This window comes from Hippocampus comes, unplaced genomic scaffold (assembly GCF_001891065.2).
Source record: "Hippocampus comes isolate QL1 unplaced genomic scaffold, H_comes_QL1_v1.1 scaffold7, whole genome shotgun sequence".
Lineage (NCBI taxonomy): Eukaryota > Metazoa > Chordata > Actinopteri > Syngnathiformes > Syngnathidae > Hippocampus > Hippocampus comes.
Genome location: NW_017842060.1, coordinates 2547179 through 2572868, shown reverse-complemented (window position 1 = coordinate 2572868; position 25690 = coordinate 2547179). Strand labels below are relative to the sequence as shown.

Sequence of the window (25690 nt, the reverse complement as noted above, 5' to 3'; positions counted from 1 at the left end):
CTCTCTCTCTCTCTCTCTCTCTCTCTCTCTCTCTCTCTCTCTCTCTTTCACTGGCCTGCAGACAGAGAAGAAAAAATAAGGGCGGTGGCGACATGAAAATGTTGATTTGGCAATGTTGTCGAGCCACACGGATGATTTAATGACGCTATTAAAGGGACCTTTTTGTGTGACTGTGGGGCAGGCGGGGCGTAATGAAGGTGTTTATTGTGGCCCGTGTGATGTGATGTTTTGTTGCAGGGGCCAACTTTTTTTGAGGGCTCAAAGAAAAATCGATTTCAGGTCGAGATTGGTATCCGCCGGAATGTATCCGAGGAGGGCTTTTACTGCACAAAGAGCAATTTCAGTGTTTTGGCTTTAGGAGCGAAGGAGAAGAAAAGTCGGAGTGAAAAGAGATTTTGGTCTGCTGTTGGGAAGGTTGAGCGTGGGAAGGAACCGATTCCCCACACTACGCGTCTTATAAAGTGAACAGACAATGTTTATTGAACAAAATCAATACATGAATTTAAAAAAAAAAAAAAAAATCACAGTATAGATTTTGCTCCCATGAGCTGGTCTCGAACGATCCCAAACGTTTTCGTCCTACGCCATAGGCCTATTTGCCAAGCCTACAGAATGGGGTGTTCCGGTTCTTACCAATATCCGGCACAGTGATTGAAGAGAAGGGGACCAACATTGCTTAGGCCGTAATCAACAACTTGATATCATCTTATGCCAATGAGACGTGGTGCACTGGAGGAGGCAAAATGGCTGATTTTGCAGCCGCACACTGTAAACAAACAGTGCAGCTCAGCCTCTGCACATCTAAGGTCGTGGCTAGCTTTTGACCTAGCATGAACGTGAATATGAGTGCACAATGGGCAAAAAGGGGGGAAAAAATGTATATATATTTGCTTAAAGTATTGAATATGAATCAAAATATGACCTTAAAAGCCAAAGTGAAGCAACCCCTCTGAGCGACTGCGGGACTAAGCAAATAGTAACAAACTTCAACAAAACTTTCTGATGTGGGAGCCAAAGCAAGTAGTCATTAAAATTGAATCAAACTCGACCAACCCGGAGTGAAATGCGCCCCCTCACAAGTGTCTCATGGGAGCCCGAGGTGGTGTCCGAGCCGCTTTTGCCAACTGACTGCAAGGCGAAAAGTGAGCAGGGGTGTGACTCTTGAGTCACCAAACTTCTAATTGGCCTGCCACATGCATTACTAGTTGAACTCAAGGCACAACAGTTTCACTTATAACTGCATATGAATCCTCTACATAAGCAAAAGTCCATTTTATTATTTTTTTCCCCCATCAATGAATCCTTTGATCACAGTGCAACCCCCTTTCGATTTCCACCTCGTCATCTGGCACACCCGCTGATGAATGCGCATCCATGTCCACACCCACACACCTACGATACCATTCCCTTTACTGCTGTTAAATATAGACGCACTTGATCCGGCACCGGCTGAATGCGAATGCCGGGAAAGAGGCACGGCTCGAGCTTGTTTTTCTTCCTCCACAGGATGTGCGATTTGAACAGAGGAAGGCCCGCACGCTGCTCTTTGTGATATCAAACACGAGGGGGGGAGTTCGACTGTAGAAAAGATGCTCAACAAGATATCTCGGAGTGACGGAGAAAAAAAAAAGGGGTAGGGCAGAACAACAGCCTGAGAGGTCAAGGATTGCAGCAAATTGCCCAAACCGCAGTGCAGTGCATGTCCGAGCCGCTTTTGCCAACTGACTGCAAGGCGAAAAGTGAGCAGGGGTGTGACTCTTGAGTCACCAAACTTCTAATTGGCCTGCCACATGCATTACTAGTTGAACTCAAGGCACAACAGTTTCACTTATAACTGCATATGAATCCTCTACATAAGCAAAAGTCCATTTTATTATTTTTTTCCCCTCAGCAATGAATCCTTTCATCACAGTGCAACCCCCTTTCGATTTCCACCTCGTCATCTGGCACACCCGCTGATGAATGCGCATCCATGTCCACACCCACACACCTACGATACCATTCCCTTTACTGCTGTTAAATATAGACGCACTTGATCCGGCACCGGCTGAATGCGAATGCCGGGAAAGAGGCACGGCTCGAGCTTGTTTTTCTTCCTCCACAGGATGTGCGATTTGAACAGAGGAAGGCCCGCACGCTGCTCTTTGTGATATCAAACACGAGGGGGGGAGTTCGACTGTAGAAAAGATGCTCAACAAGATATCTCGGAGTGACGGAGAAAAAAAAAGGGGTAGGGCAGAACAACAGCCTGAGAGGTCAAGGATTGCAGCAAATTGCCCAAACCGCAGTGCAGTGCATCAGGAGTGAAGTCAGCGGGGTTCATTGCCACCCCATCAGGCAAACTATATTGGTAACAGCCTATTAAAGATATATTCAGAGGACATCTTTGCTGATGACCAGACTACAGCATGCCTAAGAGCACGCTGTAGAAGGTCAGTCATGGGAGAACGACACTGACACTGGATGAAGCGTTCAGGCTCGGGATTTTGCCATCGGAAATATGTGCCAGGCCGTTAATTTACGTGGGGTGATCGGTCAACCAGGAGAGGCTTTTCATCGGATTCACTGATCACGCGCATTTTCACGATTCATTTATTCATTCATTTTCCGATCTGCTTTATCCTCACAAGGGTCGCGGGGGTGCAGGAGCCTATCCCAGCCGTCTTAGGCGGGGGACACCCTGAACCGGTCGCCAGCCAATCGCAGGGCACACACGAGACAAACAACCACTTGCACTCACACTCAGGGACAATTTTGAGTGTTCAATCAGCCTGCCATGCATGTTTTAGGAATGTGGGAAGAAACCGGAGTACCCGGAGAAAACCCATGCAGGCATGGGGAGAACACGCAAACTCCACACAGGGAGGCCGGAGCTGGGATTGAACCCGGTACGCACTGTGAGCTTGACGCAATAACCACTGGACCACCAGGCCGCCCTGCATTTTCACTAATAGGCCGATAATTATCGCCCACCGATCAATCGGAGCATCCCAAGTTCAGGCAAAATCCACAAAGATGAACAACATCAACAAAAATGCTAATGACGTAAGCGGCTAACAAAACCGCGGTAATTGATTCAACAGACACTCACGCCCCATCAGGGGAGCGCCAAGCGGAAGAAGTACACAGTCTGAAAGGTTTGGAAATCGAACGTCAGGCATAGAGTAACTGGATCCCACTAACGAGCGCCTATGAATTTCTTAAGAGCGGGACCTCGAGCTCATGCAAGATGCAGGACGCATCATCACATTGACGCACAATGAGGAAAACAAAAGTTTCTCTCAATTTAGCCCCACAAGCCGGTGTCATAAACGTTTGTGGGTTTATTCATGATAGAAACGTCGACCAATATTCATGTTTCCAAGTTGAACCGGTTCAGGGGCAAATCAACCCAATTAAAAATAAATAAATAAATAAAATAAAAATCCCGAAGCTACCAACCGGTAGAAATTTTCACTCTGATGAACACACCTGGAAAATTTGGCGTGTCATCAAAGAGCAGACCTATGCTTTGCCATCATTCAATGAGAAATGTTAATGTTGCGCACATGAGCGTCATGCATCTGTCAATGAGAAATTTGGTGGCTATCGAACCAAAACAACACACTTCCTGTATATTTTCAGTCATTGGTTCTACAGACTTTTTGGTGGGTCTAGTCATAATAGACATACCGACTTTCATGTTGCTGTATGAGATTAGATATTGGGGCTGCATTTTCAGAAAATATTACCCGGGATGCTGGCAAACCAAATCTTTGTGGCTCATGCCCGTTGCCCTGTTGAAGTTCTGCACTCCCTTCAAAAACTAAAAACTTTATCCACAATCACTCATTCCACAATTTGATGATTAGACTAACCCTGATTCTTGAAAAAAAAATTACATTTGGAGATACAGAACAGAATTATCAGCACTACGTTAGGGAGGGAAAAAATGAGGACACTGTTGGCATTGGTTCTGTGACAAAGGAAAAATTTGAACAACAACAAAAAAAGTAGTTTTCGGACTCGACACAAACAAAATGAGGAAACTAGTTGGAGCGAAGGAAAATCATTTGACAAATCCCATTCAAGTTTTCTTCGGTCTCAATTTGGGAGAAACACTTTCAGATAGCAATTTTGCAGATTAGCATTAGCTTCACCACCAATGTAAAATCTGGCTTTGGGCAGAGACCAAAGCCATCACTTTTCAGGAACCCACAAAACGACATTTGTTGAGCCGCTAACTTTACAGCGGCCCGTTTTCAACGCTCTATTGATCATTAATTTTTAGGGACAAACAGGAAACGAGTTTGGTGGGGAGAAAAAATGAAGTGATAAAACTGACATAGGAGGTTTATGGCTCGACGCCAGCGACACATAGCTGACCTGGGCACTTGTTAGCTGACCCGCCGGCTCCGTATGCCCAGGAATGGGGTGTGCGTCTCAGAATAGCCAACGGCATATGCACCCCGACGGGCTCCTCTTGTGTTATTTGAAGCTCAAGGGCGACAGAATTCAACCTCCTGCAGTATTCCACTGCGTGTTCCTTACCCACGATGCAAGTATACACTTAAACCTAAAACGTTTGCTAGCGGCGTCCATATTTACATCACGCTAACGCTGTTAGCTAAATACATAAATACAAATACATAAAGCATGAGTGTACATTTTTGGTCTACGCAAACGATTATTATAATTTAGTGTTAATGACAGCGGCCAAAACCTGGTTGAGCCGACACTCCTGGTGTTGTTGACATGAACATAGCTGCCGTGGGAACGTCGAGATCATCTAACTGCGCACGACTTTTTGATCTTAGCAGTTTGAGAGGATGTAACGGTTTGTCCTGTAACTGTCCCTTCAACTTTGACATGTCAAAATGACAGCCCAGTTGTAATAAAAGCGATAAAAAAAAATGTCGCCGCAGAAAATAAACATATAGATTTGGAAGCAACTCTTTCAATGGTCCAAACTGTTTTTCTTCAGCGAGCTCCATCGTTTCATTGAAATCCTTCAATTTTTTTTTCTCATGACAGTCACCCGTACCAAATTTCCACTTCCACAATCCACAAATGACTTGTCAAATTCCTCTACAGACGACTGATTAAGAACATTATGTTATTAGATGTGATCATTTGGGGAGATAATATCCGGGGCCAATTATTGGGTGAAAAGGTTTGATGTTGAGAATGAGCACCTAATTGGATTTGTACCGTTGTTAATTCGGGGAAAATGACTTATTTCAGAATACACGCTGCAGATTAGATGGCATTAATAGGAAAAACAATGTTAATGTGGTCGGAGTAATTAATCGGATATAAAACTTTGCATCAATGGAAGCCACTCAAAAAATAAATAAATAAAATAGAAATATTTGGGGACAGAATATTGTGGCCTGCAAGGACCATCAGTTGTCTCCACACACGGGTTGGGAAAAAAATCATTAAAAGTATATATTTTCTTCAAATAAAAAAAATGACAAGAGATTTAATTTCCAATAAATTGTTTTAAAGTACCCGTGAACATAGAAAAAAAAAAAAAAATGACAAGACATTTAATTTCCAATAAATTGTTTTAAAGTACCCGAGAACATATAGCGCATAGGTGGAGTTTGACAGATACGCTACACTGCGCCTTCCCGTTTTCATTTCTCTCGCGACGTTTTATCGAAGCTAAAATTAGGCTCGTCGGCGACAGACTTTGTAAGGTCAGATGTCGGGGGACGATTTGTGGGTGGGGGCGCTCCAGCGCAAAAATGCCACGCATTGCTGATATTCACTGAACATGAATCGTACAAACGGTCGCAGTCTTTTGGAATTTGTCACGGAACTTTCACTGACCAACTTCATGAGTTTGCGCAAAGAGATCCCAGAAATTGGTCAAACTAAGAGTTGCTCAAGAGAGTTTTTCATTTTACTGATGTCCATTTTGAAACAATTTTTAAAAATCAAAGAAATACTGTCCGTTTCTATGGCATTGTTGGCAGCATATTCAACTTTGGCCGTGATCATAAAACGTTTCGCCACTTACCCGCCGACGGCAGAACGGCAAACCCTGAGCGATGATGTTGATACTAAATATTCGAAGGATTTTCTGAGGGGGCAAGGGGTTGGCGATAACGTCCTTCGGATCGGCCACGTCGAGGGTTTTGCTTTCTGGCGCAGCTTTGGTGGGAGTCCTGTCCTTGCCATTATTTACCGTCTTCCTACGGGCGCCGCCGGACGAGAAACGGGGGATCGGGCAATGCCGCAGCATTGCAAAAAGCATGGGGAAACAAAAAACTAATAAGTCATATTTCCAGGAAGAAGTCAGGAAACGCTTCAAATCGCTTGAACGAGCAGGACCAAGGCCTCGCTTCAGGCTCGTCCAAACTCCCCTGCTGACGGGCACCCCTTAAAAAGTGTCTGGCCTGTGATGTCACTGCCGAGCAGCTGCCGCCCGACGCATGGCCTCTCCCAACCCCACCCCCGCTGTAGTCGTAGTAGTCAAAAGATTACCATACGGTAGATAAATTAAACGTTGGCTAATCGGGACGAACATGGAAATAAAATCCAATGGCTAAATACCCCCCCCAGCACCCCATTTTTTTTTTAACATAAATTTATTTTTTTGCTGTGTATTTGTGATTTTTTTTGCCGTTTCACTTTAAATTCGTTGAGCAAAAAAATTGTTAAAAGCTTAAATTATTAAAAGTTCAATGGAAAATAGTGACAGTTTTTTTGGGGGGCGGGGGGCGCTCATCAAAGAGCAAATAAAGATTTTCTTTAAAAGTTATTTTATACAATTACAGCAGAGCTTTTTTTTAAAATTTATCTTTGCTTCTAGATGAGAAAACAAAGTTTTACTGCTATTGAATTCAACTTGATATATAAAGATAACCAAGCATTTATTATACATTACATTGTCATATTTTTATTGCGAAATAAAACCCTTGCTTCTGTTCTTTCGGATTAATCTTTGAAGTCATTGATTCACCTTGCCGTACAAAGTATTTTGTCAATGATTACTAAGAAATATGATATTTTTTCTGTGTTAATTGAAAATTTACGCATCTAAAATTCCCACGTTAATTTATGGCAAATTTTACACTCTTTTTGTCGCCCTAATAGTCGATCATCAGGGTGCTCTCAAATACCCCGAAACACAAAACAATCATGTTGGAAAGAATGCTACAAAAAAAAATAAATAAAAAGCTTACGCACAGGACAGAAAAAAAAAAAAAAAAAAAAAGCTTACGCACAGGATGGTACTTTATGGCAAATTGTTGCCTGTGCGATCACAACAATCGGGGTGACGACAAATGTCAGACAACTTCCCATGTGTGCGTCGAACCTCTCTTCTACTCTCATTGTTTGAGGAGGATTAGCGTGTGAAAACATCTATCGGAGCCGACCGACCATCCGGGCCCGACAGATGAGCTCGTGCTATTCGACGCCCGCGTGGCTCAACTCCCACCCTGTATTTGTAAAAATGTGCTCTGCGCAATTGTTGGACAATGGCGTCTTACTGGCAGCTGTTCAATCGGCAGAAGCTGACTGTGTGCAAACTACGTATTCGAATTGTCCAACAACATGAGTGCAAATAAAAACGCCTCAAACTGCAAGTTTGTAGAAAAAAATGGCAGTTATGTTGAATCATTAAAACGTCTCCACACTCCTGCTGAAATTCCAGGATCACGACAGTTTTCCCCCACTCCATAATTTCAAAAATTTATGGGTACTTCAAGTGTGGAAAAAAGTCGAACAATGCAAGGTATTGCCGTGGTGGACAATGAATTGATTGGAAAAAAAAACATAATTGCAGACGATAACATTTGTCGAAGTCATTTAAAAAAGGGATTTAGTAACCAAAAAATGCTGCAATATCTGAAGACTTTTTAAAATTTTATTTTTACAAGTGAAAATTTGAAATGTTGGGAGATTTGAGCAAGAACCATTGCAGTTGATGCAAAACATTTTGCTGTCACGGGCCACATAAAATGATGTGACAGGTCGGATCTGGCCCCCGGGCCTGAGTTTGACACCTGTTGCCTCCGAGGGTGAGCCAGACGTGCCAACCACCACGGTGTTGTGCTGTCACCATTGCTGTTCCCCCCCCCCACCACCCCCAGACCATTCAAAGTGATACCACTGAACTGATGTTGCAGAAAAGAATTCAAACTATTTATTTTGGAGTTCGTTGCAGAAAATCTTTCTTGGTTGATTCACTGCAACCGTGAAATCTGTTCACGTTTTGCTATTTGTTCCTCTGACCGTAGACATGATCAACCCAACCAACGTAGCGAACCCTGATTCTCGCTTTGATAATTTGCATTTTGTAAAACATATAGCAGTAGCTCATGAACACAAACGGCGTCCTCATAATGGACTTGCCTCAGCCTATTAATTCAATCTGAATGGTGATAATGCTGTTTTAGCATGTCCTGAATATTATAACCTACTAAATAGGCAACCTAATGCAAAGCAAGATGCTTTACTGCAGGCGCAGCTCATCATTTGCTCCAGCAAATAGTGCAATTCCTCCCTGCTCGCTCTTTTATGGCCTTCGAATAAGCCCTGCGCAGGGAAAAAAAGAAAAAAAGTGTCTCTACCTCAGCCAAACGCTGAAGCACCGGAGGCATAACTCTTGGAAAATATCCGCATGAATGGCACGTCTAATAGCCGCTGCGGTGTGCCTGACCCGACCGAGACAGGCAGCACTCAACATAGGCCGTACAAGCAGCAGGTTTACATTACAGTACAGTCTGAGCAAGGATGGATTCTTCGAATAAATTGGAGAAATGCTGCCCTCTGGTGGAGAGGAGTGGCATCAACCGCCATCCTTGGAAAAAAATGGCAGACTGTCTTAAATTAAAAAATAAAAATCAACAAAATTGAATCAGATTTTCAAATGTAGACCGTAAAACTTTAGTCAAGTCTATCACAAGTATGAGCCGAGTATGTCCCAAGTCCTAAAACTGTGAACAGATTACGAGTCTCCTTCCTCTGCTGTAGTAATTAGTGCTGCCTTGACTTAAGAATGCCCCAACGTACACGTTTTGACTCACATGCCGCCACTTGGACGTAACAAACATTTTGGCCGAGTGTGAGGGTGAGGTGCTGGTCCGCCCCACTAGATGGAGACAAAAAACTTCACAACATTCGGGCCACGTTCAGTTCAGAGGTTACCTCACAATTTAAGGTGTGCAGGTTTTGTTTTTGTTTTTTTTGTGCTCCTATTTTTTTGACAATCATTTCTTTGAAAGCAAATGGTGAGAAGAATCGGACGACGTCCATTGAATGTAAGCTTGAAACATGCCAGCGGGGTGTGCGTGTGGTCGACTTGGCATGGAAGTACGACTGTAGTACTTCTACGAATATACACAATACCGTTTCTTGAATCATATCGCACCCCGTGTGTCACGCTCGACACTTATAGAATCATCTTTTCTTTTTTTTGGCGAGATGCACAGTCCTTAGCGAAAACGCTAACCAAGGGCTGCAGATCACCGTCAATGAAAAGATGGAAAAGTTGCTGAAAGTGAGGAAAAGGATGGCAAAAAGGCAAAACAGTGCGAAGAACAAGAGGTATGCTTTTAGACAGCATAATGCTGTCAAGTTATATTTCTTATTGAAACACATTAGGAGGAAAAAATGTTGGTAGAAAAGATGAATTATTATTAATTTCAATGTGCAAAGTCTATTCGGAAATCAAAGTTCCGCTTTATGAGCATGGAGAATGTTTTTTGAGCCCATCGAAAGTGACAGCTGCAATAACGGACTGTGGTCGAAAGAGGGCGCCAAAAAACAAAACAAAGCAGCAGCTGGGGTGGGCTGATGACAACCCTTCCAAGGACAAGTGAAGAATAACGCTTACCTTCTTGTTGGAGGAGCTTTGGTGTGAGTCCACATTGTTGCTGGCGACCGTCGCATTGTTCCTGATGGAGGGAGACATCAGCCCCTCTTCTGCTTCCTCATCCTCCTCTTCCTCCTCCTCTTCCCGCCCGCTTTCCGCCGAGGGCTCAAAGTCGTCGCTGTCTTGGTCCATCTCCTCCTCATCGTCCTCTTCCTCGTCCCTCGTCCTCCTCTGCTCCTGCCCTCCCTCTGTCCTCTCCTCTTCCTCCTCTTCCTGGTGACTGCTGCTGTTGTTGTGGTTGTTGTTCTCTTCCTCTTCCTCCTCCTCCTCCTCCTCGTCCTCCTCCTCGTCCTCCTGAGTCCGCTGCCTCTGCTCGGCCCTCCACGTCCAGCGGGGACCTTTCTCGCATCGGTTCACCTTGCTGGGGGGCCCTTCCTCGTCTCCCCCGTTTTCCCCGGGGGGGCCGTTGCTCGGCGCAGGCTCGTCGGGTGCCCATGTCGATCCTCTGTCCGCGTCCACTTGCGAGGTCTCGGGCTGCAGAGTTGGACAAAGCAATAACATTTGAGCCGAGTGCACAACTGGTCACACGCAAGTTTCCCATGGTGGCACAAAACAAGGGAAGTTTAATACGATAAAAAAAAAAAAATAATAAAAAAACTGCAGAAGAATTGCTCCCTCAAACAACGCAAAGCTGTCCGGAACAATTTCACACGGTATCTCGAGCATCTGGTTAGGATGCCTCCTGGACACCCTCTTGGGTGAGGTGTCCCGAGGACGACCCAGGACACGCTGGAGAGACTATGTCTCTTGGCCGGCTTGAGAAGGAGTTGGACGAAGTGGCTAAGGAGAATGAACTCTGGGCTCCCCCTTGCGACCCGATCCCGGATAAGCGGCGGAGAATGGATGGATTGATGGATTATTGTGTCATGTATGCAATAGCACGCCCAGCCCGCATGGGCTTTAAGACGCTACACTAGCCGTAGGCACCGGCCGAAATATCATTGTCTAATTGTCCGTGTTGTCCTTGGGGCTAACAAGTACCCATGGGCACCATTTTTAGTATAACGCACATTAACCAACAGAGCCAAAATGCACCCTTGTTTGCATTGTCGCTTGCTCCGTCCCTCCTCCTCCTCATAATGTAACTGCTCGCCCCTTGCCTCTCGAGAAGGAGGGGAAAAAAAAAATGTGACTCATTTCCAATTAAGCTCCTGCTCATTACCGGTGAGACTGTATAAGCGGTTCTTGACTTTTTCAAACCACCGTCAATCGGCACACCATGCCTAGTTTGCGGTAGCATTAGAGTACAACTTTGTGCAGTTTGACAAGAAGTGGCGAGTGAAGATGTAGACTGCAACATTAGCCGCTATGTAGCCACCAAGTGGCTGTCTGCTTTATGCTCGTCACTTGTGATGCTAAAGTAGAGGCTTGTGTGTGGGTGTGCATCTGTGTGTGATGTGTTAATCAATATTTGTAACAGTCGACTTCTTTTTCCATTTAAATGACTTGGAATGAAAAACTGTTGTCATCGTCACCTGTTGCCGTGGCCGCTCCTCGTCCTCGAGCACCCGGTTCATGTGCTCATCCTCGTCAGCCTCCTCTGACGGCTGCTGGGGTGCCTGGGCGGCGGAGGAGGAGGCGTTACCTCTCGCCGCCGGACCCCCGGAGCCCCGACTCCGTCTGCTGCTGCTGCCCCCCGACAGCAGATCCTGGTTCATTTCCAAAAGCCAGCTTGCTACCTCCTGCACCTTCGCTAAGCTGTCTGAGGAAGAGAAGGTCTTGACATGCTGCAAGAGAGACAAAACAGGCGAAAATATGGTCGGATCAATCATGTCACATGAAGATGGACGCACAATGTATGAGATCATTTTAAACTAAGAGAACTTCATTTTTAAGAAAAAGTCAGATGAAAAGAAGAGTAACTTTTTCAAGGGGGAAAAAAAAAATCAAACTACATCAGATTTTTTTTTTTAATAAACCTAAAACAAGTTCCAAAAATAAGCGGGAAACATCAAACGCATAAGGTCATATTTGCTCAGGGAATTAACGATTATTTTGCCAAAAGTTGTGTTGTTACATGAATGAACTGAGATTTTGTGACGTTACGATCAACCACGTCTCTTCAGACTGAGTATTTAGAGCAAAATATTTCAGACTGCGTTAAGATTTTACATCAATTATTTGAGTTTGCACCTTCTCAAAAAGCACTTTGTGACCTTATGGACGACAATCTTTCAAACCAAGGTACATACTGAACCGTCGTTTTTTGTGCCATGCCGTTACATTCCTAATAAACACACTTCAAAAGAGATAGAAAAGACATAATTCGGGTGTGAATTCACGTCATGCAGAAGCAGACAGTGTGTTCACGCAGCGTTGGAGGCTCTCTACTCACAGCAGATTGGCGGAGTCACCTTGAGCAACAGCAGGCTTCCAACATCTACTAACGCCAACACACACGCGCACACACAAACAAACAAAAACAGAATAAACTCGTCTTCACATTTCTGGATGCTTTTGACCGAGGAGGGTGGGAAAGAAAAATATCCCTCGTCCTCCTCTGCTCCTGCCCTCCCTCTGTCCTCTCCTCTTCCTCCTCTTCCTGGTGACTGCTGCTGTTGTTGTGGTTGTTGTTCTCTTCCTCTTCCTCCTCCTCCTCCTCCTCGTCCTCCTCCTCGTCCTCCTGAGTCCGCTGCCTCTGCTCGGCCCTCCACGTCCAGCGGGGACCTTTCTCGCATCGGTTCACCTTGCTGGTGGGCCCTTCCTCGTCTCCCCCGTTTTCCCCGGGGGGGCCGTTGCTCGGCGCAGGCTCGTCGGGTGCCCATGTCGATCCTCTGTCCGCGTCCACTTGCGAGGTCTCGGGCTGCAGAGTTGGACAAAGCAATAACATTTGAGCCGAGTGCACAACTGGTCACACGCAAGTTTCCCATGGTGGCACAAAACAAGGGAAGTTTAATACGATAAAAAAAAAAAAATAATAAAAAAACTGCAGAAGAATTGCTCCCTCAAACAACGCAAAGCTGTCCGGAACAATTTCACACGGTATCTCGAGCATCTGGTTAGGATGCCTCCTGGACACCCTCCTGGGTGAGGTGTCCCGAGGACGACCCAGGACACGCTGGAGAGACTATGTCTCTTGGCCGGCTTGAGAAGGAGTTGGACGAAGTGGCTAAGGAGAATGAACTCTGGGCTCCCCCTTGCGACCCGATCCCGGATAAGCGGCGGAGAATGGATGGATTGATGGATTATTGTGTCATGTATGCAATAGCACGCCCAGCCCGCATGGGCTTTAAGACGCTACACTAGCCGTAGGCACCGGCCGAAATATCATTGTCTAATTGTCCGTGTTGTCCTTGGGGCTAACAAGTACCCATGGGCACCATTTTTAGTATAACGCACATTAACCAACAGAGCCAAAATGCACCCTTGTTTGCATTGTCGCTTGCTCCGTCCCTCCTCCTCCTCATAATGTAACTGCTCGCCCCTTGCCTCTCGAGAAGGAGGGGAAAAAAAAAATGTGACTCATTTCCAATTAAGCTCCTGCTCATTACCGGTGAGACTGTATAAGCGGTTCTTGACTTTTTCAAACCACCGTCAATCGGCACACCATGCCTAGTTTGCGGTAGCATTAGAGTACAACTTTGTGCAGTTGGACAAGAAGTGGCGAGTGAAGATGTAGACTGCAACATTAGCCGCTATGTAGCCACCAATTGGCTGTCTGTGAGGTGCTGGTCCGCCCCACTAGATGGAGCCAAAACACTTCTCAACATTCGGGCCACGTTCAGTTCAGAGGTTACCTCACAATTTAAGGTGTGCAGGTTTTGTTTTTGTTTTTTTTGTGCTCCTATTTTTTTGACAATCATTTCTTTGAAAGCAAATGGTGAGAAGAATCGGACGACGTCCATTGAATGTAAGCTTGAAACATGCCAGCGGGGTGTGCGTGTGGTCGACTTGGCATGGAAGTACGACTGTAGTACTTCTACGAATATACACAATACCGTTTCTTGAATCATATCGCACCCCGTGTGTCACGCTCGACACTTATAGAATCATCTTTTCTTTTTTTTGGCGAGATGCACAGTCCTTAGCGAAAACGCTAACCAAGGGCTGCAGATCACCGTCAATGAAAAGATGGAAAAGTTGCTGAAAGTGAGGAAAAGGATGGCAAAAAGGCAAAACAGTGCGAAGAACAAGAGGTATGCTTTTAGACAGCATAATGCTGTCAAGTTATATTTCTTATTGAAACACATTAGGAGGAAAAAATGTTGGTAGAAAAGATGAATTATTATTAATTTCAATGTGCAAAGTCTATTCGGAAATCAAAGTTCCGCTTTATGAGCATGGAGAATGTTTTTTGAGCCCATCGAAAGTGACAGCTGCAATAACGGACTGTGGTCGAAAGAGGGCGCCAAAAAACAAAACAAAGCAGCAGCTGGGGTGGGCTGATGACAACCCTTCCAAGGACAAGTGAAGAATAACGCTTACCTTCTTGTTGGAGGAGCTTTGGTGTGAGTCCACATTGTTGCTGGCGACCGTCGCATTGTTCCTGATGGAGGGAGACATCAGCCCCTCTTCTGCTTCCTCATCCTCCTCTTCCTCCTCCTCTTCCCGCCCGCTTTCCGCCGAGGGCTCAAAGTCGTCGCTGTCTTGGTCCATCTCCTCCTCATCGTCCTCTTCCTCGTCCCTCGTCCTCCTCTGCTCCTGCCCTCCCTCTGTCCTCTCCTCTTCCTCCTCTTCCTGGTGACTGCTGCTGTTGTTGTGGTTGTTGTTCTCTTCCTCTTTCTCCTCCTCCTCCTCCTCGTCCCTCTCCTCGCTCCTCCTCGTCCTCCTCCTCGTCCTCCTGAGTCCGCTGCCTCTGCTCGGCCCTCCACGTCCAGCGGGGACCTTTCTCGCATCGGTTCACCTTGCTGGGGGGCCCTTCCTCGTCTCCCCCGTTTTCCCCGGGGGGGCCGTTGCTCGGCGCAGGCTCGTCGGGTGCCCATGTCGATCCTCTGTCCGCGTCCACTTGCGAGGTCTCGGGCTGCAGAGTTGGACAAAGCAATAACATTTGAGCCGAGTGCACAACTGGTCACACGCAAGTTTCCCATGGTGGCACAAAACAAGGGAAGTTTAATACGATAAAAAAAAAAAAATAATAAAAAAACTGCAGAAGAATTGCTCCCTCAAACAACGCAAAGCTGTCCGGAACAATTTCACACGGTATCTCGAGCATCTGGTTAGGATGCCTCCTGGACACCCTCTTGGGTGAGGTGTCCCGAGGACGACCCAGGACACGCTGGAGAGACTATGTCTCTTGGCCGGCTTGAGAAGGAGTTGGACGAAGTGGCTAAGGAGAATGAACTCTGGGCTCCCCCTTGCGACCCGATCCCGGATAAGCGGCGGAGAATGGATGGATTGATGGATTATTGTGTCATGTATGCAATAGCACGCCCAGCCCGCATGGGCTTTAAGACGCTACACTAGCCGTAGGCACCGGCCGAAATATCATTGTCTAATTGTCCGTGTTGTCCTTGGGGCTAACAAGTACCTATGGGCACCATTTTTAGTATAACGCACATTAACCAACAGAGCCAAAATGCACCCTTGTTTGCATTGTCGCTTGCTCCGTCCCTCCTCCTCCTCATAATGTAACTGCTCGCCCCTTGCCTCTCGAGAAGGAGGGGAAAAAAAAAATGTGACTCATTTCCAATTAAGCTCCTGCTCATTACCGGTGAGACTGTATAAGCGGTTCTTGACTTTTTCAAACCACCGTCAATCAGCACACCATGCCTAGTTTGCGGTAGCATTAGAGTACAACTTTGTGCAGTTTGACAAGAAGTGGCGAGTGAAGATGTAGACTGCAACATTAGCCGCTATGTAGCCACCAATTGGCTGTCTGCTTTATGCTCATCACTTGTGATGCTAAAGTATAGGCTTGTGTGTGGGTGTGCGTCTGTGTGTGATGTGTTAATCAATATTTGTAACAGTCGACTTCTTTTTCCATTTAAATGACTTGGAATGAAAAACTGTTGTCATCGTCACCTGTTGCCGTGGCCGCTCCTCGTCCTCGAGCACCCGGTTCATGTGCTCATCCTCGTCAGCCTCCTCTGACGGCTGCTGGGGTGCCTGGGCGGCGGAGGAGGAGGCGTTACCTCTCGCCGCCGGACCCCCGGAGCCCCGACTCCGTCTGCTGCTGCTGCCCCCCGACAGCAGATCCTGGTTCATTTCCAAAAGCCAGCTTGCTACCTCCTGCACCTTCGCTAAGCTGTCTGAGGAAGAGAAGGTCTTGACATGCTGCAAGAGAGACAAAACAGGCGAAAATATGGTCGGATCAATCATGTCACATGAAGATGGACGCACAATGTATGAGATCATTTTATTTATTTTTTTCAATTCTTTTTTTATTGTGAATTCACAGGTCCATACAGTCAATGAAAGAACAAAGTATACAAGTCCTCTTAATACATCTGATCTTACATGAGATTGGCTCAGTTTGAAATAACCAAGACTGAGTAAACAAAACGTAACGTGTGAGGACCAATAAGAAGTATAACTATATGACCATTTTTAACTATAGTAAAGAAAAAACCAACAAGAAAACCCCAGACAGAGAGAGAGAGGGAAGAAAAAAAAAAAAAAAATGTTGGCTGTTAACTGGTTAACTGCGCCATCGGCAGGTCACATGGTAATGTAACATGTTTGAGAGCTGCTGCTGCTTCAGACAATTGACATTGTTCTCAAGGAGGGCATGCATAAATGTCTTCCTCCATTCGTCCCTCGGCTATTAAGGCGATTCAATTTTTTTTTATCATTACAAAATTGTCATTCCAGAATTAAAAAAAAAATTTTGCAAGAATTTGGATGATTAAACCAAGGAAGCTCTGACTGTGTTTGTTCAGACTAGATGTGGAGAATAACCACAACAGCAAAAAAAAAAAAAAACGGAGGCCAAACTGAAGAAGACTGACCTCCGGAATCTTCTCAAGTCATAAGACATGAGAAAATATTTCTGGGAAACATGCACACTTCTTTTTTTTTATCTGTTTCAGTAAGAATAGGCTTTCATTTGACTTTGAGGACAATGCCAGTCGTCTCTTTTTTGCACGCATGGTCTCAGCACTGCGGTGGGAAGCATTAGCCAGATCTCAGATTGCACGGCCGGCCCTCCCGGGATCACCGCTCCATGGCCTGCAGCGGGGAAAAAAAAAAAAAAAAGTGGGGTAAACTTCTCTAACTCGTTTCGCTTTCTATTACAGGAAATCCAATAGTGACCTAGATAACCCAGAGCAGAAGGAATGGGGGGGAGATCATTTTAAACTAAGAGAACTTCATTTTTAAGAAAAAGTCAGATGAAAAGAAGAGTAACTTTTTCAAGGGGGAAAAAAAAAAATCAAACTACATAAGATTTTTTTTTAATAAACCTAAAACAAGTTCCAAAAATAAGCGGGAAACATCAAACGCATAAGGTCATATTTGCTCAGGGAATTAACGATTATTTTGCCAAAAGTTGTGTTGTTACATGAATGAACTGAGATTTTGTGACGTTACGATCAACCACGTCTCTTCAGACTGAGTATTTCGAGCAAAATATTTCAGACTGCGTTCAGATTTTACATCAATTATTTGAGTTTGCGGCTTCTCAAAAAGCACTTTGTGACCTTATGGACCACAATCTTTCAAACCAAGGTACGTACTGAACCGTCGTTTTTTTGTGCCATGCCGTTACATTCCTAATAAACACACTTCAAAAGAGATAGAAAAGACATAATTCGGGTGTGAATTCACGTCATGCAGAAGCAGACAGTGTGTTCACGCAGCGTTGGAGGCTCTCTACTCACAGCAGATTGGCGGAGTCACCTTGAGCAACAGCAGGCTTCCAACATCCACTAACGCCAACACACGCGCGCACACACAAACAAACAAAAACAGAATAAACTTGTCTTCACATTTCTGGATGCTTTTGAGGGAGGAGGGTGGGAAAGAAAAATAAAAAGGGTGCTTTGTTTGTCTGTGTCACAGTCTCCACAGTGTTTTCAAGCATTTCCGAGAAATCAATTGAGTGGACATGCAGCTCACACACTTGGATTAAAATATTTGGAAACATCACGTGAAACATGTCCAGAAATACAACTCCAGGAATTCTCTCGGCGAGGGGTCAACAAACCAAAAAACTCCAAGAGGCAATTTCAGCTATTTCCCACAGGGCAAATAATAAAATACAAAAAAAAGGAGCTACAAAATTATTTTGACATCTAAAAATTATTTACATTTTTTAAAAACTTTTTACTCTGTACAAAAAAAATAATAAGTAATGGTTTGGTCACAGAATTTTACCGTATGAATCAATGTGCATGTGAGCTGCCCACGGGTCTTGTTTTTGTCCTCTTGGGCTCATCATCCTCATATGCTACCGTTGTACCTGTGAGCGTGCATATGTTTAAAAGGCGGGGCCTGGCCTGGTGAGTGATATGGGCATCGGCGACTGAGAGTAGATTTGGTTGGCTGTTAACTGGTTAACTGCGCCATCGGCAGGTCACATGGTAATGTAACATGTTTGAGAGCTGCTGCTGCTTCAGACAATTGACATTGTTCTCAAGGAGGGCATGCATAAATGTCTTCTTCCATTCGTCCCTCGGCTATTAAGGCGATTCAATCTTTTTTTATCATTACAAAATTGTCATTCCAGAATTTAAAAAAAAATTTGCAAGAATTTGGATGATTAAACCAAGGAAGCTCTGACTGTGTTTGTTCAGACTAGATGTGGAGAATAACCACAACAGCAAAAAAAAAAAAGGAGGCCAAACTGAAGAAGACTGACCTCCGGAATCTTCTCAAGTCATAAGACATGAGAAAATATTTCTGGGAAACATGCACACTTCTTTTTTTTTATCTGTTTCAGTAAGAATAGGCTTTCATTTGACTTTGAGGACAATGCCAGTCGTCTCTTTTTTGCACGCATGGTCTCAGCACTGCGGTGGGAAGCATTAGCCAGATCTCAGATTGCACGGCCGGCCCTCCCGGGATCACCGCTCCATGGCCTGCAGCGGCGAGGAGGAAGCGCTATGAATAGGGAAAACTTCAGTCTGGAATGATCGAGGTTCATGCACTTTGGTGGTAAAAATGTTTGCTGCTCATCAACAACCTATTGTTTCCAGTGAGCAGGTGGCTCATTGGGTGCGCACAAGTGAGTCGGACAGGAAGCTTTGCATACCTGAATGCACACATTCACGTCAAACCGTGCACGTCAGAATGTAGAGTCGGAGCAGTCGCTTCGAGAAAGTATCACATGCATACGACAGGCCCTGCACAGGAGCACAAACAGCCTTGAGTTTTTGTGCACAGACTCATAATGGGGCACTTGGGCGACAGCGTGCGGCTCGATTAGGACAGCGACCCTCCCACCGTTCTGGCAACAACTGTACACAAGCACACCAGAATGAAACGAGCGAAGAACAAAAGGTTCCCCACCCCGCCTCCTGACTGCCTGTCAAAATGTTTCATTATGATGCACAGCCAAACCACGACTTGGTCTGTAGAGTTTGATCAAGGACCTGGAAGCGATTAGGGCCATCAGTCAATCTCGGGGCTTTTAGAGACGGTCTAGCGCCCATGAGTGCTCATGTTAGCGCTTTCCGCACAATTAACCCAACACCAAATACTGACAGCGGGGAAAGCTGTTTTTTTTCCCGCAACGACAGGTATGTGAACAAAGATTTCAGTTCATCAAACCAATACCACACAGAGACAACCCAAGAAATGCAGTTTGTAAATGCCACTTTATTTAGAGACAAAAAAAAAAAAAAAAAAAAAATCCAAACCTACCTTTCCCTATGTGAAAAGGTAATTGCCCCCTGAACAGTGGAATGGGTTGTGCCACTCTTGGCAGCAATAACTAAAATCAGGCGTTTGCGACAATTGGTGTTGAGTCTTTCATATCGCTCTGGAGGAACTCTGGCCTCCTTGCAGAATTGCTTTAACTCCGCCATATTGGAGGGTGTCCTCGCATGAACTGCCCATTTATGGTCACACCACAGCATCTCTATTCGATTCAAATCCAGACTTTGACTTGGCCACTCCAAAACCTGAATTATTATTATTATTATTAATGGGGGGGGGGGGGCTTGCTGGTGTGTTTCGGATCGTTCAGGATTTTCTGGTACAAAGCAGAATTCAGTGTCCCATCAATCGCAGCAAGTTGTCCTGGTCCTGAGTTAGCAAAGCCGCCACAGACCATCACATTGCCACCAACATGCTCACTGTTGGCATCATTTTGATCAAATGCTGTGCCATTTTTACCCCAGGAGTAACGGGCTGTACATCTTCTAAAAAGGTCCATTTTTGACTCGTCAGTCCACAGAATGTTTTTCCCAAAAGTCTTTAGGATCATCAAGATGTCTTTTGGCAAATGCATCCCATGGATGCTTTTTTTTTTTCATTTTTCATCTAATCTTTAAAAAATACTTGTGTTTGTACATTTAGGTGCACTACATTTACTTGAATCATTAATTTAAGTACAGCTGTTTTTATTTTATACTGCAGTCATCGCTCACCATACCGCAGTCTCACTTTGTCGTGGCTTTTCAAATAATACAATATTAATTTTATACTGCAAATTTTTCGCAAAGCCTGATTTACGTGTATTTTGTTGTTGTTGAACCACAACTCAAAAGCAGTGCTTGATTTTCAATGGTTAATTTTCTTGTTTTTCTCTCATTAAAACGTCTCCGTGTTTTAAGTGTCTTCCTCGAATCATACTGCGAATACAGTTCCATGTGTATTTGTTTTCTTGGCCTCTCTAATTCCACGCAGAAGCTATTAATTGATTTTTCTATTTACAGTCAGTCCCTTGCGTCGTCCCACAGGAAGTGGAAGCTCCACATGAGCGAGCAGCAAAGATTTCAAAGGGTAAAAACACTGGATATGTACTTGCGTTTGAAGGAGGTATTTTGGTTGAATTTTGAAGTTGAACAAATGTGCGAGAACACTTTTTTTTTTAGAAACAAAAGTCAGATACATCACATTACAAGCCTCTAAGTCTCCCGTTTATGCTCCTCTCAGCTCGTCACAACAAACAGCAAAGCAATTTTGTCAAATCGTGGCGTCATAATCCGGCCAGTTTACATCATAAGAACTCCAGCACCTTGTGTCTCAGCCCATATCATAACCAATTAGGCTGGAATACGAGTCAGCCGTTGCTTGACAACGAAGGACCGCAAAGTCTGAAACGCTATCATCACGTTGAAGCCAACAGGCTAACGGCTTCGGCTTCTAATAAGCAGCACATACTTGACGACTGAGTAGGACGTTACCCACCTGGTGGTGGTTGGGTTTGTTGGCAACGCGTCCATGCATCACATACGCGCAGATTAAGGCATGAAGTGCTGCATCCACAAGCGAAAATGCTTTTGCTGGATTGCTCCACAACCTGCTTCTGCAAGTAGAAGCCACTCTAATCGCAACACTCTCTCTCTGCCATCTGTCGTCATGGTAACAAAGTTTGGACTTGCCATTGGTCCAGCAGTTGACCGAGTGGTGCAGGGACCACCAACGCGGTAGCCCGCCAAGGACCATATTAGTAGCCTTGGGCCCATTCTAAAATACCTTAACGGTGTTGGGACATTATGATTTGTTAGGAATGTTGGAGAAGCGATTATATAAAAAATGTAAACACTGCCTGAGATTCATAAGAATATTTTTGTGACCCCTGGTGTGGGGTATACAGTTGCTCACTGGCATGACACGGGAACAAAACAAAAGATAATTTCAGCACCAGTTATTAAGACACCTGTGAACGCTTCGAAATTGTGAAGAAGAAAAAAAAAATGACACGTCTGCTTTCAATATCAGCACGTTGTTATTCTCGAACAAAATTACCGCTGCAACAGTGACAGTTTCCATGCAACCGTAGCATGACAATTTCCCTTTGAGCGGGTCTATTGTCAATTGTGAGAGCACAAATTGTCTCGGAAACGAGAAGAATTCATAACTTCTATTGTGAAAGTGGCCTTTGCCCTGAAGCAATCTGGCCGCTGCAAAATCAGCTTTCCGGTAGCTCCCAACCCGTCGGACAGCCAGATGGAATTTGTGAAACTAGGTCCACAGCAACGCAAACATGTGCAATCTTGTTTTGCCTGTTTCTCGTTCCTTTCGGTGGGGGGAAAAAAATTGTTTGTCCACTTGAGGAGGAGCGGCAGTAATCACTGGAGCCACTCTGAAGTAATCCATTTTAAATGAGCGATTTCTGGCACACTGTTGTCAAGGCTGCCGCTTCCATTAAAGAATCAATTACTGTGCTGCTCTCTGATGCAAAAATTTGCTCCAGTTCAAGAATTGTTTCAAAGCACCTAAGCAGATTCACAAGGCCACTGCGTTTTATGCTATTAGCAGTCAAGGCCCGGAAGGGCTGTCTGTGTCACATCATACTGATGAAACATGGCAAGTAACACGTACGGTTCAGTTTAGCAAAAGAGCAGTGTTTCCCAAAAAAAAAAAAAAATCTTGCCAATGCTGAAAGGTAAGAGCAGCTGCGGTGAGTTGTGTTTGGGTGCTCAGATTGGCAACGGCTAACTGCATTAGCCTCTGGTAAGCTACACGTAAAATGAGCCGCCGTTAATTTCCGATATTGGGTAATCACTCATTCACAATCATAATAATAACAATAATAATAATAATATACTTCCCATTAATCGCGATACATTTTCAGGTACAGGTATTTCACCTACAAAAAAATAAATAATACTATAAAATAAATACATAAATAAATAATACATCAGGCTGCTAACCTGCTCTCAATTCATTTTTAAATGACATTAAACAGACAGTGATTTGGTGGTTGGTGCAAAAAACTAACGCTAAAGTGCTAAAGTTATGATCGCACGTAAATGACTCAAGTTTCAGGTTTTTGCCGCCGCATCGTTTTAGAATCGCATCGGGGTACTTCATGCAGCTTTGAAGTCCGAACTTTGGTAGCATGACAATGTTATTATCTGACCTTAAAAAAAAAAAAAAAGCCTGAAGGTGCTCAAAATGATTTTAAAAGAATCATTATGACTGTACTAAGACATTTAGACCACTCAAGGGCAAGACACAAATAAGAGTGCCGGTACCTTGGATTTGGGCCGGTCGCCGGTGGCGAGCCGCTGCAGCTGCTGGGACGTGTGGCTGTAGGACAGGAGGTCCGAGCAGCACACCGTGCGGCCCAGCCTCTTCATCAGAGAGGAGATGATGCTGCAGCCACAGCCGCACATCCACCTGCTCATTTAGTGGCGCTAAAAATTTTAAAAAAACTCAAAGAACACCCCTTTTTCTTGTTTGCGTAATCACTTCAAGTTGTCCTCACTCCCCACTGCTTTTTTGCTTTCTATTCTGCATGGCGTCGGTTCCTTGGGTACTCCGTGTCAAGGACCGGGTTATCTTCAGGCCAAAGACTTCCACTTGTAGCCGCACACAAACATTTGTCGTAGTTCCTTTCTGCAATCCCGTCGCGATTGTTTCCCCGTCGACTCCCGATTCACACACACACCTTCACCCGATGTTGCAAAGACAAACAAAAGACGACGTCTGGCTCCTCTCCCGACTCCAGCCGCCGTGAACTGAGGATGCTATCGCGCACGCACGCACGCACGTACAGCCCACCGCAACCAGCTCCGCTCAGACTGAGCTCCTCCAAGTTGCTGATAAAAGTGCTTTCCTCCGAATGACATTAGAGCTCCCGACGTTTCCATTAATCGAGAGGGCGGGCGGGCGTTCTGGCAGAATCATACGAGAAATGCAAAGCCACTTTGCATGCGGTGGGACGCTTGTGGAGGAGGAGGAGGAGGAAGAGCAAGAGGTGGAGGAGGAGTGGGGTGGCAGTCCGGCGGGGTAAAGTAGTTAGGAGGCTGACAACAGGGCACGGGAGATTACGATGGTAATCTGTCAAAATGCAGCAGATGACTGCTTTAATCTGTATGCAAAAAGAGGAACATCTGCAAAAAAAATGCAAAATTGTCTTCACTGGAGGTTATGCCAGCCAGCTCACCAAAAGATGCTCCAAAATATGTTGCCAACTCAAGACTGTTCAGAACTTCAAGAGGACAATTGCGTGTTTCGATCTCGGGAATTCATTCATCCGGGCCGAAAGAAGACCCCGTGGGTTACTTTCTTCTCCTACACCAAGACACGACAGTTGATTTCTGTTTTTAACAACAGACATGTGGCAGACAAAAATGACACCCGGACAGAGACGTATTTCCGCTTCAGATTAAACTGACACCTGATGACACCTCAGGGAGTGCAAAATAAAGGTTGGAGCTCCAAACGTGTCTCAGAAAACCAAGTTGCCTTGCCCAGACGACACAAATATTAATACTGCATCCCTCCCACCTTTGCGAGACGCCGCGATGACAAGAATCTGATAGTAACCAGATGCCATTTGAAGGTAGGGGTGGCGGAGCACGGAGGAGATAGGATGACTCTCTCTTCCAAAATGAAACGCAGCAACAACAGCGTGATATTAATAGCTCAGGCATTAACGTTGATTGATTCCCTGTCCCCCCCCTCTATTGGCACCATTGTGTCAGGGGGAAATGCACGGCAAATAATGAAACAACCCACCAGAATGAAATGTTTTTTTTTCAATGATGCAACCACGAGGTGCCGTGTGGCAAATTTACGTCGAGACGAATAATGATAATAGTCTGGAAAATTACTGTGTGCGCGCGCGCGCCGGGTTTAAAAAAAAAATAAAAAATTGCCACCACCATAACCAAACAAACAGATCGCAAAGTTGATTTAGCGTACCTCTGGCAAGAGCAGTCTTGGAAAATAAACTGAAAAGCTGTTTGACCTAAATACTGACGGGCCCTACTTTCAAAACAATGAAAACTCATAAGCACTAACGTGATTAGCAGAACGGCTTTCCTCCCTCTAGTGATATGCAACACAGTTAACTGTAACAAAAAGTCTAATTAAAGTAGAGCTAAACCTTTTTTTTAAGCATTTGCCACTACTAGCACCACCACGAAAACATCCTGGAAAGTGAGCTTCAGACTTCAGAGATTGATCAAAGAGTCCGAAATTAAATCGTGTAGGGGTCACTAACAGAGATTATCATTCATCCTCTTTCCTGGATAATTGGAGAGCTAAAATCATCAAGTATCAAACCTGAGATTTTTATTGCACTTATAATACGTATAAATCACTCTCCTGACAAGTGCGAGTTAGTCCACTGGAGTTCTCAATGGCTCATTTTCTGTGCAGATCTTCAATATAAAAGGTATCGCGTACAGCTGAGACGTTGCCAAATACAAATAGTTCTTTCCCGATCTGGAACTAGCCGTGCGCCGCTGCAAGAAGATAAGCATAATCTTTGAATCCATCAATAACACTGCGCAGTTGTTCCTATCTTGGGATCAATGAAATGGAAACTCTTCACCCAGCCAAGTCAAGGGTAGGGAAAGTACGATATGAAGATTCGCTATGAGGCCGGTCTCGGACAGTTCTGTTGATTCACTGTGACGCGTTTGGTAACGATTGGTCAGATGTGACAAGAATGTTGGTTCATCTATTGGGAGGCATGAAGCTTGTCTGTAAAAATTCATTTGAAAAAGTGTCACATTTATACACGGACTTATGTATGATGCTCAAACAATTGGCCCCTCAGTGCCGAAGCCAGAGGGCAGCCATCTTACGTTGCCACCATAACATCTGGTCAGTTTGAGCTGAAAACAGTTATCGGTCTGTGGGGGGTAAAAAAGAAGACACAATTACCGCTTGATAATTTTTCAAAACCATTCAGCCGCATAGTGAAGTATCTTTTCGAGTTCGTGCGGCACAGTGCACTGATGTCACCGTCAGCTGCGTATACACACACACACACACAACCACACACACACACACACACACACACACACACACACA

At 44.9% G+C, this 25690-nt stretch overlaps 2 protein-coding genes across 3 annotated transcripts in view; both read right to left on the bottom strand.

The window, feature by feature from the left end:
- The window catches only part of LOC109511245 (F-box/WD repeat-containing protein 7), a 51257-nt gene extending 39651 nt beyond the window's left edge, over window positions 1–11606 (bottom strand). Inside the window, exons 1-2 of one of the 2 annotated variants that reach the window (XM_019862148.1) lie at window positions 11347–11606; window positions 9833–10345 (exon numbers count right to left, since the gene is read on the bottom strand). In XM_019862148.1, the coding sequence (XP_019717707.1) occupies window positions 9833–10345; window positions 11347–11529 (696 nt within the window). In that variant the 5' untranslated portion in view covers window positions 11530–11606. Of the gene's footprint in view, window positions 1–6007; window positions 6357–9832; window positions 10346–11346 lie in introns of those variants that run through there. The other variant, XM_019862149.1, reaches the window with a different exon arrangement.
- Window positions 11607–12098: 492 nt separating this feature from the next.
- Window positions 12099–25690, bottom strand: part of LOC109511010 (nucleolin-like) — a 26375-nt gene continuing 12783 nt past the window's right edge. The window contains exons 3-7 of the mRNA XM_019861728.1: window positions 15833–16084; window positions 14626–14831; window positions 14297–14426; window positions 12558–12674; window positions 12099–12110 (exon numbers count right to left, since the gene is read on the bottom strand). Of these exons, the coding sequence (XP_019717287.1) occupies window positions 12099–12110; window positions 12558–12674; window positions 14297–14426; window positions 14626–14831; window positions 15833–16015 (648 nt within the window). The 5' untranslated portion in view covers window positions 16016–16084. The remainder of the gene's footprint in view (window positions 12111–12557; window positions 12675–14296; window positions 14427–14625; window positions 14832–15832; window positions 16085–25690) is intronic.